Source organism: Mirounga leonina, unplaced genomic scaffold (genome assembly GCF_011800145.1).
Source record: "Mirounga leonina isolate KUSES-001 unplaced genomic scaffold, KU_Mleo_1.0 Mir_101414, whole genome shotgun sequence".
NCBI lineage: Eukaryota > Metazoa > Chordata > Mammalia > Carnivora > Phocidae > Mirounga > Mirounga leonina.
Window position 1 is genome coordinate 2635707 of NW_023270121.1, and position 13969 is coordinate 2649675.

Genomic DNA, 13969 nt, shown 5'->3' on the forward strand with positions numbered 1-13969 from the left:
CTTTTAACCTCTTTTCATTCCTTCCTTTCCCTCTAGGGCACCAGGGGCCGGCGAGGCCGAATCTCAAAGCGCTGCTGGCGCTACTGGTGATAGAACAATATGATCAAGTTATAAGGGCGGCGGAGAGATGGGGGGGGGGCGGGAAGGATTCAGAGAAAAAATGAAGCAAGCTCCACTTGAAGATCTAAGGGATTTCCGGCACTAGAAAAGTTGCATACAGTTTTCGGTAACCTGCAGCAGGGGGCGCTCGGAAATTGTCGTCACTTTCCGGGTAGCCTCCCAAGACTTTACCCTCTAGAAAACTGTACAGTGTTTCCGGCTTTTCTCAGTTGTAGACGCTCGTAAGTTTCCGGCAGTTTCCGGGGAGACTCGGGGACTCTGCGTCGGTCTCGCTCGGCTCCGAGTGCCCGGTGCGGCGGGGCAGGGTCTGGGGCTAGTCATGGCGTCCCCGTCTCGGAGACTACAGACCAAACCAGTCATTACTTGCTTCAAGAGCGTCCTCTTGATCTACACTTTCATCTTCTGGGTGAGAGATGGAGGAGCCCGGGGACGGGAGGGGGTCCTGGGTTTGGGTGGGGGGTGTGACTCTGAGCAGAGGGCGCTCAGGCCTGGGGGTGTGGGGAGGGAGGCGCGGGTGGGGTTCGGGCGGCTGGAGCTGGTGGGACCCCGACGCGGGCGAAGAGTCGCTGGGGCTCGAGCCCGGGCATCCTGCCGGCGCCGGGGTCAGGGCCCCGGAGGATGGCAGCCAATTGGCTGTGCTGGGACACAGACGGGCTTCGGGTTCGAATGTGATGCGGGGGACGAGGAGGGGAGTGAACACCCCAGAGCTCGCAGAGGGTGTCCCCGGACCGTTGAGAGAGGCGAGGCTTGCCCCGCCCCTCTGAGGGCTCACCCGCATAATAGTCTCTTTCTTTTCACCGCTTCGTAAGAGGAGAGCATTTCGCAGGTAAGTATGGTCATGGCTGCACTCCCGCCCACCTCTCCTCGGCCTTGCTTTTGTGTACTATCCCTTTGTACGCGGTGCTCGTCTCTGAACTGGGGTGGGGAGAAGGGGGAAGTTTCTGGAACTCACAGAGACACTTTCTTCCCTCCAGAAGGTTTTCTTCATATGGCCGGAGTGAAGCGGTTAAGTAAGTTGTTGTCCCTCGGACAGATATGCCGTGGACTTCGGTTTATACCCAAAACAGAACAAAACCCAACAAAAAGAAACAGATGAAATCTAAGAATTTTGTTAGGATGCCTTCGCTAGCTGCCCGCTGGTTTTGCCCTGGCTGCCTGGGCTACCTAGTGATCCAGGGTGGATTTATCAAGGCCTGTCCTTATGTGCAGGTCCCCGTCCTACCCCTTGTCTCCCATATCCCAGCCACAGCTCTGTGGCCACGGACTGCTAACTCAATTCTCCCAGCTCTTGTTTCTTAAACAATAGGTGTGTGGTTTGAAGGTGCTGTAGTCTACAGTGTATAACTCTCTCTTCTCTGGCTTCCCACATAGATCACTGGTGTTATCCTTCTTGCCGTTGGTATTTGGGGCAAGGTGAGCCTGGAGAATTATTTTTCCCTTTTGAATGAGAAGGCCACCAATGTCCCCTTCGTGCTCATTGGTACCGGTACCGTCATTATTCTGTTGGGCACCTTTGGCTGTTTTGCTACCTGCCGAGCTTCTGCATGGATGTTAAAACTGGTGAGTCCTTGTTTTCCTTAGAATTGATTCTTGACTTCAGAAAAGTCTTATATGTTGTTGGCTTTGTTTCTTGAAACTGGCCACGGCCCTTTCTCATTTCTCCTCTTTCTTCCCAAGTAACATTTCTGCTACCAGTTCCCACTTTTGTTGTGTTTTCCCTGTCCTTTTTAATAAAAACATGCTGAACTGATTGAGCAGACTGGTTTTTTTCTTTGACTCCCCTCGCAGCTGTGATGTATCTTATTTATGCTGACTTGGACTTTCTTTTTATCCCACAGTATGCAATGTTTCTGACTCTCATTTTTTTGGTTGAACTGGTCGCTGCCATCGTAGGATTTGTTTTCAGACATGAGGTAAGCCTGAATTTGGGAACCTTGATATGTTATGATTTATCCTCCCAGAGATAAAAACAGTTAATAGTTCAGAAATCACTTTTAAAACTTTCTTTTCAAACTGTAGCTGACAATAATGGCTTTCTTGTAAAAATTCTAGCCCACGTTTAATATAAAAAAAATTTTAGAAAATTGTAGACTGACAATTACCAGAAGAAAATTACAGGTACCCGTAGTTACATGTATTTCCAGTTCTTTTTCTGTATACAAGTACCTGTTAAAGTGGAGATAGTACAATTTATAACCTTACTGATAGAGGAAAATATTTAAGGCACGAAATTGATAACACAACTGTGTTCTCCCTTATGCCACGTGTTTAAAAAAATTGGATATACTTAATGCAAATCATCAAAACTTTAATATTGAAGTAGAAATCGGGGATCCACTGTTAAAACTGGGGTTGGGAAATCCTTCAGTGAGTAGTGAAGGCTCCTCAATGAGAGTGTTTTACAAAGTGGTAGTGCAGTCTCCCAAAGTAAGCTTAAGTAAGCTTAAGAATCCTGTAGGCATCAAATTTGTACTTAATTTAAAATAGAGAAAAATTGGGGGAGGGATACAGCAGTACAGAGCTGCCACTTGAATAAAAGCTCCCATAGCACTTTGAACTTGAGCAGTTATCATCTTTTATTGTAATGTTTTGCTTAGTAATCCCCTCAGCTAAACTGTAGCTCAGAGAAGACAGGATTGGACCATAGAAGTTAATTACCATACATGTTGCTGCTGTCAAAGATAATGAACGTTAGTCAGATGTGGGGGATTTTTTTATTTGGCCTAGAAACCCAAAGAACTTTCTAGAATCTTTATTTACTGGCGTCGTGTTTCTTTGCTGTAGATTAAGAACAGTTTTAAGAATAATTATGAGAAAATTTTAAAGCAGTATAACTCTACGGGAGATTATAGAAGCGATGCAGTAGACAAGATTCAAAATAAGGTAAGTGGTCATAGGGTGGTGGCTATTCAAGAGGGGAACACATCCTTATCCCTTTAGAGAAGAGGATAGGGCTCTGGCTACTAGACGTTGTCCACTTGTATGATATTCTCATTACAAATTTAGATCAGGAGAGGGGCGCCTGGGTGGCTCAGTCGTTAAGCGTCTGCCTTCGGCTCAGGTCGTGATCCCAGGGTCCTGGGATCGAGTCCCGCATCGGGCTCCCTGCTCCGCGGGGAGCCTGCTTCTCCCTCCCACTCCCCCTGCTTGTGTTCCCTCTCTCGCTGTGTCTCTCTCTGTCAAATATATAAAATCTTTAAAAAAAAAAAAACAAAAAAAAACCCAAAAAACAAATTTAGATCAGGAGAGAGTATGTCCCTGGAAAAGAAGTGTGAGATGATACTAAGTGACATATCTCCATTTTCTCCTAATCATTCTCCTCACATGTACACCTCTTCACTCCTCACAGACATCACGGAACAAGTACTCTTAGTACCAGCTGTAGCAGGAAAATAAGGCCAGTCCAGAAGGCTTACACTTGGTATTTAGAAAAAGAGTGCTTATCTCTTGAATTATAAGGCCAATTGAGAACGGCCACATTAAAATATTAGGATAGAGATCATTGAGTATAATGTTTGTGTTTTGAGCACAAATTGCAATCTAAGGTAATAGGCTAAGTGTTTGACTACAAAGCTGTGATGTGAACTGTAAATGGTTTTGTTGGATTTTTTTTTTCAGTTGCACTGTTGTGGTGTCACCGACTATAGAGATTGGAAGGATACTAATTATTACTCAGAAAAAGGATTTCCCAAGAGTTGCTGCAAACTTGAAAATTGTTCTCCACAGAGAGATGCAGATAAAGTAAACAATGAAGTAAGGAGCCTTTAAATTTTTTTTTTATTTGAAAATATTAACTGAATTCAGAGTTGACTCAGTTTTTAATTTTTCCTCACAATAGATATAATCTAAAATAGGCGGGGCAGGTATTATTCTCACTGAATAAATGAGGAAACTGAAGCTCGGACAGTTTGTGACTTGAGTTCACACAACTAGCAAATAACACTTTTAAATGCATAATCCAAAAGGTGGAACTTCTGTTCTTCAAACCCCTGTCAGAGCATTGTGCTTGAAAGGAGATATAGGATATGTTATATGAAAGAGTGAATTTGAATAAAATGATAACCAAAGGCTGAGGTAGCTAAAGCTGATCTTTTGGCAGAGATGGATGATCCAAGTGTTCATTATTGCTTGTGCTGTACTTAAAATTGTTTTTCATCTCCCATTAGGGTTGTTTTATAAAGGTGATGACCATTATAGAGTCAGAAATGGGAGTGGTTGCCGGGATTTCTTTTGGAGTTGCTTGCTTCCAGGTAAGTCCTTGTTAGGAATGTCTCCTTGCTCTTGTTCAGTGGTAAGCTAGAAGATTGCCAATCTGAAGGCCTCAGGGCATTTCCAGAGAAGTCACATTTTCACAAGCTCCTGGCTGTTTTTATTTTGTATGTGAAACATATGTAGTCAGTCATTTGTGTTGGGTCTATTTAGCTTTGTTTTATTTGAGAGGGGATGTTCTGCTATTTTCATTCCAATTCTTCGATGTCTTGGATCTTATGTTTTCCCACACTATTTTCACAATTAGACTTCTCCAGATTTTAATTCCCTGTTTACCTGCTCTTTTTTTTTTTTTTTTTTTACCATGGCCTAGCATGCCTTGAAACTACAGAAAGCAAGGCTTAGAATTAACTCGTAGTAGTACAAACCTGGTGCCCCCGGGTACGGCAGCTCTCCAGCATCCTAGTTCATTAATTAAAACATGAGATAGATGGGAACCTTGTCTTACTGTGCAGTCAAGATTCTAAAACATTGTCCAGATTTTTTCTTTCCTGGGCTGCGGCTGCCTGGTGAGTTCCATATAAGTTCTGACCTACAAAACCTTAGATCATACGACCCACATTCAATATGTGCCTGTCATGTTGGGGACGTGCTACGTTGTGGGTCAAATTCTATTTTCCGAGTTGTGCTGCTTCTCACTGTAGCATGGAAAGTTTGTATTGTGGCTCTAAACAATTTTTCTTAGGTAATGGGGGTTTGTCCTGTATCGAACATCGTGGCGATAAAACTAAAAGAATGGACATACTTCATTTCGACCTATGTAATTGGTTTTGGAAGTCTGATCTTAACATATTTCTCGAGCAGCAGGCCTAGCTATGTCTGAGTCTGCACTGTCTAATAAAATGGCCACTAGCACCTTCGAAAGGTTCTAATTATTAAATAAAATAAAAAATTCGATTCCTCAGTGCTCAATAAGCCACATGTGGCTAGCGGCTAGCTTACTGGACAGCCCGGGGCTTAAAGAACAAATCCCTTGGTGTAGCATTGCCCTAGAGCTTCCAAGAAGATCTCTGCCTTCATAGATGGAGGTTTTACGTGATGAGATGCATAGTCTAAGCCATGTCCTTTTTGTTCTGATGGCTGACAGCTTAACTGATAAGTTTCCCCCAAACTTAACGACATTTAGAATTTTTCCTGAGTGATGATTTTGTCAGTGACAGTTGTGAAACTGCAGGTCATAGTAGCAGTAAAACTTCCCTTACATTCTTTGAATGTGATCCAGGAGCTGCAGAGTATCAAACGTAACTGCCGAGAGAAACTTAAGGAAATTATTAGTGAATTCGAAGTGTAAGGAAAATAAACCTGTATCCTGAGTACTTGAAGCTCTTTTGTGTGTGTGTGTGTGTGTTTAATTTTTGTATTTTATTTCTAGCTGATTGGAATCTTTCTAGCCTACTGTCTCTCTCGCGCCATAACAAATAACCAGTATGAGATAGTGTAAACAGCAAACCATGGGCCTATTCCTCTTCAACTTTAAGGTATGTTCATTTTAGTCCTCAGTGTGTTTACTTCAGCCTGTTCATGTGATGGATGGACTGAATTTGCCGAGGTCTTGTGGAGTGGTGCATTCAGATCTGGTTGGTACTGTGTTAGCCCTGCAGTTAGATCAGGTCTCTCAATGCAAGGCATGGCCACAAAGGACAGAAGAGCCTTTGGGGGTTTACCTACACATCAATCTAAAGATCCTAAGTGGTCCCCTTTCTAACAAACTTGGACCTGGACTGAAGAGAGATGGAGAACAGTGACCTTTACTGGTGAGGTTCCCTGGCATGCACACTCCGCTCCCAATACTGGCGTTTTCCCTAGTCTTTATTTACCACACTCCTCTGGTGAACTCTTCTTAGAGTGATAAACACATCTAGCCTAACCTGGAGCCAGATTTGGGGAAAATATGTGTTTCAGTAACTTCAGTATTTGAATGGCAAACCATGAGACTGTGGCTGGCTGAATTAATCCCCTGGGGTGCCCTTCACAGTTTAATTGGGCCGCTGACGGGGAACATACGAGTAGATGCTCACATGTGCGAGCGCATACATATATGGAAATTTGGATTACAAGTCGATTAACTTTTTTTTTCTTTACTTTTAGGACATTTACATCCCCCCTGTAAGCTATGAAATTGCCTGGATGGAAGACTAGCTACTACTGCTTACAATAGACCAAAAACTTACATAAGTAGTCTGATTCAATCAAGACCTGTTCAGTTTAAGTCCACCTTTTGTCCCATTGATGTTAGATCATTGAAACCCCTGTATCACTGTGAAACACTGGAAGAGCTAGTAAATTGCAAATGATGCAATACCGTGTTCCTCTTGACTTTTATTTTTCAAAATCGCATTGTGAATCTGCTATTTTGATGTAGTGTTACAAAGTGACCGCTCTGAATTTGCTGACTGATGTAATGTGATAGAAAATTGACCCTTCCGACCTGGCCTCTTCCCAGATGAGTTAAAATTATTGTATAATTTTCATCAAGTTAAGATATTTTCATTACTCTCTGTTTTGCTCTCAAATTTATATTTGAAAGGTTCTAATTATTACTTATGGTGTCGGAATTACTGTATTTTCCTTAGGCATTGAAAGCAATTCATCTTCATTAGCGTTAGCTGCTATTTCTTTATCAGGTTGATGTAACTTAATTGTCAGTATCATGGTCAACTATAATAGTCTTAGTTTTGGTTTGTGCCTTTGATTAAATATAAATCTTTCACACAATAAATGTTGTTTTCCTCTAAAATCATCATGTTTAACTTGTAGAAAATCTGCCGGGATGGTTGTTTTCCACTGAGAAAGCTAAGCCCCACATTTCTACTTGAAGGTGCAGGTTTAGATAGGAAATGTGAAACTGAGGTCTTGACTTGGTTTCATTTTTTAAAAAGTCTTTGTTTATAAAAACTATTCCCTGTGAAAGGATTTCATTTCATATTATGAAATAGCATATGCTTAGCATTCTCCTGGAACTGGGACTATTTTGATTGTCTAGTTTACATTAAGAAGTTGGATGGGGAGAGATATAACTTGTACCTTCGGGGTAATAAGGAAATGAATAATTAAAATTTGGGCTGGGATGGGGGAATTTTTTCCTTGGTTTTGGGTTTCTTTACACATCCATTAGTAGAACCTAACTCTTCTCTGCTACACATCCACACAGTCCTTGAATCTGATGGTAAGGGGGAGTCAATCACAGTTATAAAGTGGGCAAAAACTACTAGTTAAGATTCATAGTGACTTGTGGGTACATGTCTATATATATATATGCCTTGAGTTACTGCAGAAAGAGTATTCTACATTAAAACATTTGACAGGTCTGACTCAAGACAGAGTGATAAAACAGTTGGAAAATAGTGGCTTTCCAAATATATAGATCAGATTTTGGCTATTGGAATTAGTGAAGCTAATTTAAAGGATAAACTAAAGGATAATCCAAGCAGTGTTAAGTAGGTACATTTCACTAGGATGGCCTAGAAGAGCCTGATAAAGTTGTCATTAAGTAGGTTTTTTTTTTTTTTAAGTTAAAAGTTTTCCCTCATTTTTTTTAAGATTTTATTTTTATTTATTTGAGAGAGAGAGAGAGAGAGCATGTGCAGGGGGAGAGGGAGAAGCAGATTCCCCGCTGAGCAGGGAGCCTGATGCGGGGCTCGATCCCAGGGTCCTGGGATCATGACCTGAGCCGAAGGCAGATGCTTAACCGACTGAGCCACCCAGGCACCCCAATTTTTCCTCACTGTTAAAAAGGAAAAAAAAAAACAACAACCCAGAAAATAAGGAATGTAGGAAGAAAAAAACACCACACATCACGCTGTAGGCGGGTTGGCGTATTTATTTTTAAGGTTCGTTATTCTGGCTGGCCAGTTACAAAAGTCCCTTATCGCTAATGTGTGCATGTGCACACTGGACTGTAAAATTCACCTCCACCTTTGATGTGCCAAAGGCATCCTGTGGGTTGTCTCACTTCCAGGCACCATGTTACTTACCGCAAAGAGGCTCTGAACTCCACCTTGAGAAGCAGACTCCACAGGTATATTTTCTGAACGTGTGGAAAGCTTGGCATCTTTGGCCTATTCCCGTGTGGGTGTGGGGGGGTTTATGTGGTAGGCATCAAACTTTTATGGAAACAAATACCTAATACAAGGTATAAATGCCATTTCTGTGTTCCCTCAGAGCTCACAAAGGCGTCTTTGAGACTTGATGTTTTTAACCTCCTGTGAGAATCCAAGTTGGTACTTTGCCAGTGATGCGGCCAACCAAACTGATTAAATTATGAGAGGCAAAGCAATGGATGCTTTTTTTGTGGAACTGAGGAAACTTTGGTTCCTTTGGACTATTCTGTGTGGGCTTTTGTATTTGTAAAAAAAAAAAAGAAAGCCTAATACAACGTATAAATACCATTCCTGCCTTTCCTCACTGCATACATAAGATGCATTGAGATTTCGGTTTTTTTTAAGCTTGCTGTCCGACGTTGACACTTGGCCTGTGATGTGGCAAACCAAACTTTTTTAATTCAAAAAGGGAAACAAAAGGCTAATATATCAGAAAAGAATACATACAATGCAACAGTTACTGGGAAATGAGACTCTCATTTTGAAGTCATAGGTCTAAAACTTCACCCAGATTCCTTGTGAGAGAGAAGCCATTATGATTTAATTATGGCTTTTCTATTAGGTCCCCTTACCCCGTGGAGCTTAGTAGAATTAGGCACTTGTAAGAGCACGGCAAATGCTAATGAAATAAATGAATGAGTGAGTGAATCTAACTATAATGGCTCTTTAATGTTCTGTGAGAAATAAGCTGTTGATCTAAATACCTCATTCCATACAAACCATCGTTTATATAATAGAAACCACCTGCTCAGTCAGAAACCACTTAACCTCAGAAGCCGCAGCTAACTTCCTCCTGGTCAAATCACTTTTTGCTGCTTCTCTTTTTTGAATTCATTGTTACTTTCGATGCTACTGAAGATCGTTGTTTTGACCTTGTGATATCCTGCTTTCTTTCCCTTTTACTGCTCTTTTTAGTTTACTTTACTGTTTTAATTTCCTCCTACTTTTCAAGTGTGGCTTCCCCCAAAGGCTTGCACTTGGCTTTCTGCTCTTAGATTATGCTGACCTTGGAGGAATTTTTTTTTTTTAAATTTTATTTATTTATTAGAGAGAGAAGGAGCAGAGGGAGAGGGAGAAGCAGACTTCCCACTGAGCAGGGAGCCTGATGCAGGGCTGGATCCCAGGACCCTGTGATCATGACCTGAGCCGAAGGCAGATGCTTAACCGACTGGGCCACCCAGGTGCCCCTGACCTTGGAGGAATTAAGTGTAGATATCATCAAGGCCTAACCCCTTGCTCTCTGGTTGTACACTTTAGTTGTGTGTTGGACATAGTGGGTTGCTTGTATCCTCCTCCCTGCTCCAATACCCAAAAGCTTAGCACGCTGAACACTTTTCAAAAGTCAAAAATTTCTCCTATAACATCTAGTCCGTGCATAGTAGGCCCTCATCTGAACTGGCTCCTTCATCAGGAATAACACAGTTTGTGGGACTTGGGGGAAATAGGTCAGTTGCTCTAAGAGTTCCTTATCACTGGCTCCATCCCCTACATTTACCCCGTGAATGTAAATTCTTTAGGTAAGACTGTCATATGGGATCTGGCGGTGGTCTCATTACCATGTCCTCAACATTTTTCTTTTAAAAATAAAGACAACTGAAGTAGTAACTTGTAAAGACTTTTCCCCCAAGTTCCTCACCACCTCTTCTGGGAAAGGTGCCTAGTAGTGACATCCTCAAAACAAACCAAGCTGTTCTGGTGCTTGCCTGGATATGGATGATCAGTTCACAAATGAGAGGATGCAGCATCTAAGTGGGTGATACAACTTCTCAGAATCATTGCTGGAAAGGAAGAGTAGCTACATTGCGTACATAGGGAAACACACCTGGGGTATAGTATAAGAGATTTGGAGAGATGAGGGACGGCATCCACACATTATCACTCTGTCATGTACTGCGGTAGCAGGAAAATTAACATACAAGAGAAGGTAGACTGTTTGCACAAAGTCTTTTTTTCTCCCACTCAGGGGAGGTCAGAGAACTAATGTTTGTTGAACACTTACTAATTGCCAGACACTGTGTAAGGTGCTGCAGTTAATGAAGCTGTGTGGGGAAGTGGTGCTATCCCATCTTTTCAGAAAAAAAAAACACAAAAAAAGGCTGAAGATTAGGTTAAATAACCCGCCCAGGATCACATAGCTAGTAGTAGATCTGGGATTTGAACTTCAATCTGTTGGACTCTGAAGCCCCAGGCTTCTTTCATTGGATTTTTCTGTGTCTCGATAACAAAAAGGCTCTGGGGATTATGTCATGCTAGCCCAAGCCAGAGAAGAAAAGTATGAAAAAAAAAAAAAAAGATTCTTCTTCAAATATCTTTTAATTAGTCTTTACTGAATATGAAATTTTTAAAAAGGAAGCTTTCATGGAAAAGAGTATCCCATTTTCTCACAATATGCTTTTGTAAAGTGTTAGCATTCAATTACAAGTACATATTAAAAAAAAAAAACAACCTTGTTGTGGGGCGCCTGCGTGACTCAGTTAAGCCTCTGTCTTCTGCTCAGGTCATGATCTTGGGGTCCTGGCATCCAGTGCCATCCTGGCTCCCTGCTCAGCAGGGAGTCTGCTTCTCCCTCTCCCTCTTGTCCTTCCCCGCCACTCTGCTCCCTCTCTTTCTCTCAAATAAATAAATACAATCTTAAAAAATATCCTGTTGTGGGGCGCCTGGGTGGCTCAGTCGTTAAGCGCCTGCCTTCGGCTCAGGTCATGATCCCAGCGTTCTGGGATCCAGGCCCGCATCGGGCTCCCCGCTCGGCGGGAAGCCTGCCTCTCTCCGGTCCACTCCCCCTGCCTGTGCTCCTCTCTCACTGTGTCTCTCTCTGTCAAATAAATAAATAAAATCTTAAAAAAAAAAAAATATCCTGTTGTTACTCCCTGCCCCCACAACATTACTAAACAAAAGAAATGCTTACAAAGAGTTAATCACAGTGTAAACATTAACCCTATCTGTTTTCCTTCTTTTTTTTTTTTAAGATTTTATTTATTTATGAGAGAGAGAGCATGAGTTGGGGGGGGGGGGTTGGGAAGTGGCAGAGGCAGAGGGAGAAGTAGACTCCACGCTGAGATCAGAGCCCGATGCAGGGCTCAATCCCAGGACCCTGGACCCAGGACCCACCCAAGTGCCCTAACCCTGTCCATTTTCTTTTAAACATCTTGTCACGCAGTGAATGCTTCCCCAAGTTTACAAGCAAATACTTGCTATGTTAGTAAAGATACTCTTCAACACTTAGCTGTTGTCATACTGTATTCCCTTGTGAATATCTTTAAATCCCGCGTGGAAAACAACCCAAAAAACCCAACCTCTGCCACACAGACACACACATATGCTGGAAGCAGAATCACTCTCATCCTGGAGGCACAAGTCCAAACCCCTGCTTTTCAATAACTTCGTGTGCACACGTGCACATGCATGTAGATGATCGATCCCCTACAGGATAGCAGCGATTTCTGAGGCGGCCAGACCCCAGGGTGTGCCCCAGGGCATCTCTGCATTTCAGAGCTGCCCACCACAGCTCAGCGCAGTCTTGAATCCGGCCCAGTCACAGTCTGGCCCTGGCAGGGGAGCAAGCAACACAGGCCCTGCTGGCATCAAGTCTTCCTCAGCCCCCATCCCTACCCTTCTTGGCCTCAACCCCATCCTGGGCCTCTGACACTGGCAGAACGAAATGTAACAGAAAATATGTCATGGTAATTATTTGAGAACTTGGCCTGAAGATACAGCCTGAAGAACTTAGAAAATAGCAAAAAGTTTAGGAGAAATTAAAAATGTAAAAATCTGACACATCAAAGATAACCAATGTTTTTATTTAAAAATGATGTGTCTTATCCACAAAATGAATGCACGAATTATAAAATGCTTAAAAAATTCAGAGTTCAAAGTGGTATAAAGTAATAAATTTGTCTCCCTCTCCTGCCCACCTTCATTCCTAGTTCCCAGAGGGAATTACTGGTAAAAGTTCCTTGTGAATCCTTCCACATATTGCCATATACAAGCATATCTACGTATTTTTTTTTTTCTCTCCCACAAGTGGAAGCCTTAGTTAAGATCGTAGATTGTGGAGCCAGACCATCTGGGCTTGGATCCCATCTCTACTAATTATGGGCTGTGTGCTCTTCAGCAAGTTGCCTCATCTCTCTGTGCCTCGCTTTCTTAATTCATGAAAGAGGGATAAATATTGCCTACTTTATAAGGGTAGTATAAAGATGAAATGAGGTGCTACATGCTAAACGCAACAGAATGCATGGTACATACTAAGTGCTATATATATGTTAGCTATAATTTAAAAAATAACATTATTGCGATATATTTTAGCTATCAGAGAGCCCCCCCATTTCAAGTATACAATTCAATGATTTAAATCTATTTTAGAACATTTTCATCCCCACAATGAGGTCCCTCATGCTCATTTATAGTTAATCCCTGTTCCCACCCCTAACCCCAGGCAACTAATATAAATGGAATCATATAATATGTGGGCTCTTGTGCTTGGCTTCTTTCACTTTTTTTAAAAAAGATTTTATTTATTCAGAGATAAAGAGAGAGAGCTCGAGCAGGGGGGAGAGGGAGAAGCAGACCCCCCCCCCCCCGCTGAGCCAGGAGCCTGATGTGGGGCTCAATCCCAGGACCCAGAGATCATGACCTGAGCCAAAGGCAGACGCTTAACTGACTGAGCCACCCAGGTGACCCGGCTTCTTTCACTTTATAAATGTTTTGGAGGTTCATCCATGATATCAGTAGTTCATTTCTTTTTATTGCTGAATAGTATTCCATTTTATGAATATACCATATTTATCTCCCTATTTGCCAGTTTGTGGACATTTTGGTTGTTTCCAATTTTCGGCTATTCTGAATAATGCTGCAGTGAGTATTTCTATGCAAGTCATTATGTGGACATGGGTTTCATTTCTCTTGAATAGGTACCTAGGAGTGGAATTGCTGGGTTGTATGGTAATTTTATGTTTAACATTTTGATGAACTGCCAGACTGTTTTCAAAGGGCCCATTTACATTCCCAACACCATCTGATAAAGGTTCCCGTTTCTCTATATTCTTTTTTCTTTTTTAAAGATTTTATTTGTTTATTTGACAGAGAGAGACACAGCGAAAGAGGGAACACAAGCAGGGGGAGTGGCAGAGGGAGAAGCAGGCTTCCCACGGAGCAGGGAGCCCAATGCGGGGCTCAATCCCAGGATCTGGGATCATGACCTGAGCAGAAGATCATGACTTAACGACTGAGCCACTCAGGTGCTCCCCATTTCTTTATATTCTCACTGACATTTGGAATTGTCTGCCTTACTTGCACTCTATTGAGCACAAAATGGTATCTCATTGTGGTTTAAATTTACATTTCCCTAATGACTGATGATGTTAAGCATATTTTCATGTGCTTATTAGCCATTTGTAAATCTTTGGCAGAAAGTCTGCTCATGTCTTTTGTCCATTTAAAAAGCTTGGTTATTTTTTATTAACTTATATGAGTTCTTTTTG

The 13969-nt window shown here is 42.1% G+C and overlaps 1 protein-coding gene across 2 annotated transcripts; it reads left to right on the top strand.

Moving 5' to 3' along the window:
- The first annotated feature begins 41 nt into the window (after positions 1-41).
- TSPAN6 (tetraspanin 6) lies at positions 42-7126 on the top strand. 2 transcript variants are annotated; one of them, XM_035025820.1, is made up of 8 exons: positions 42-526; positions 1492-1680; positions 1959-2033; positions 2905-3003; positions 3739-3873; positions 4287-4370; positions 5762-5867; positions 6478-7126. In XM_035025820.1, exons 1-7 carry the CDS (start codon positions 440-442, stop codon positions 5828-5830), a joined length of 738 nt encoding a protein of 245 aa, XP_034881711.1. In that variant the 5' UTR covers positions 42-439; the 3' UTR covers positions 5831-5867; positions 6478-7126. The 2 variants fall into 2 exon arrangements, with proteins under 2 accessions (XP_034881711.1, XP_034881795.1); XM_035025904.1 differs by lacking the exon at positions 42-526 and adding an exon at positions 689-946.
- The last annotated feature ends 6843 nt before the right edge of the window (positions 7127-13969 follow it).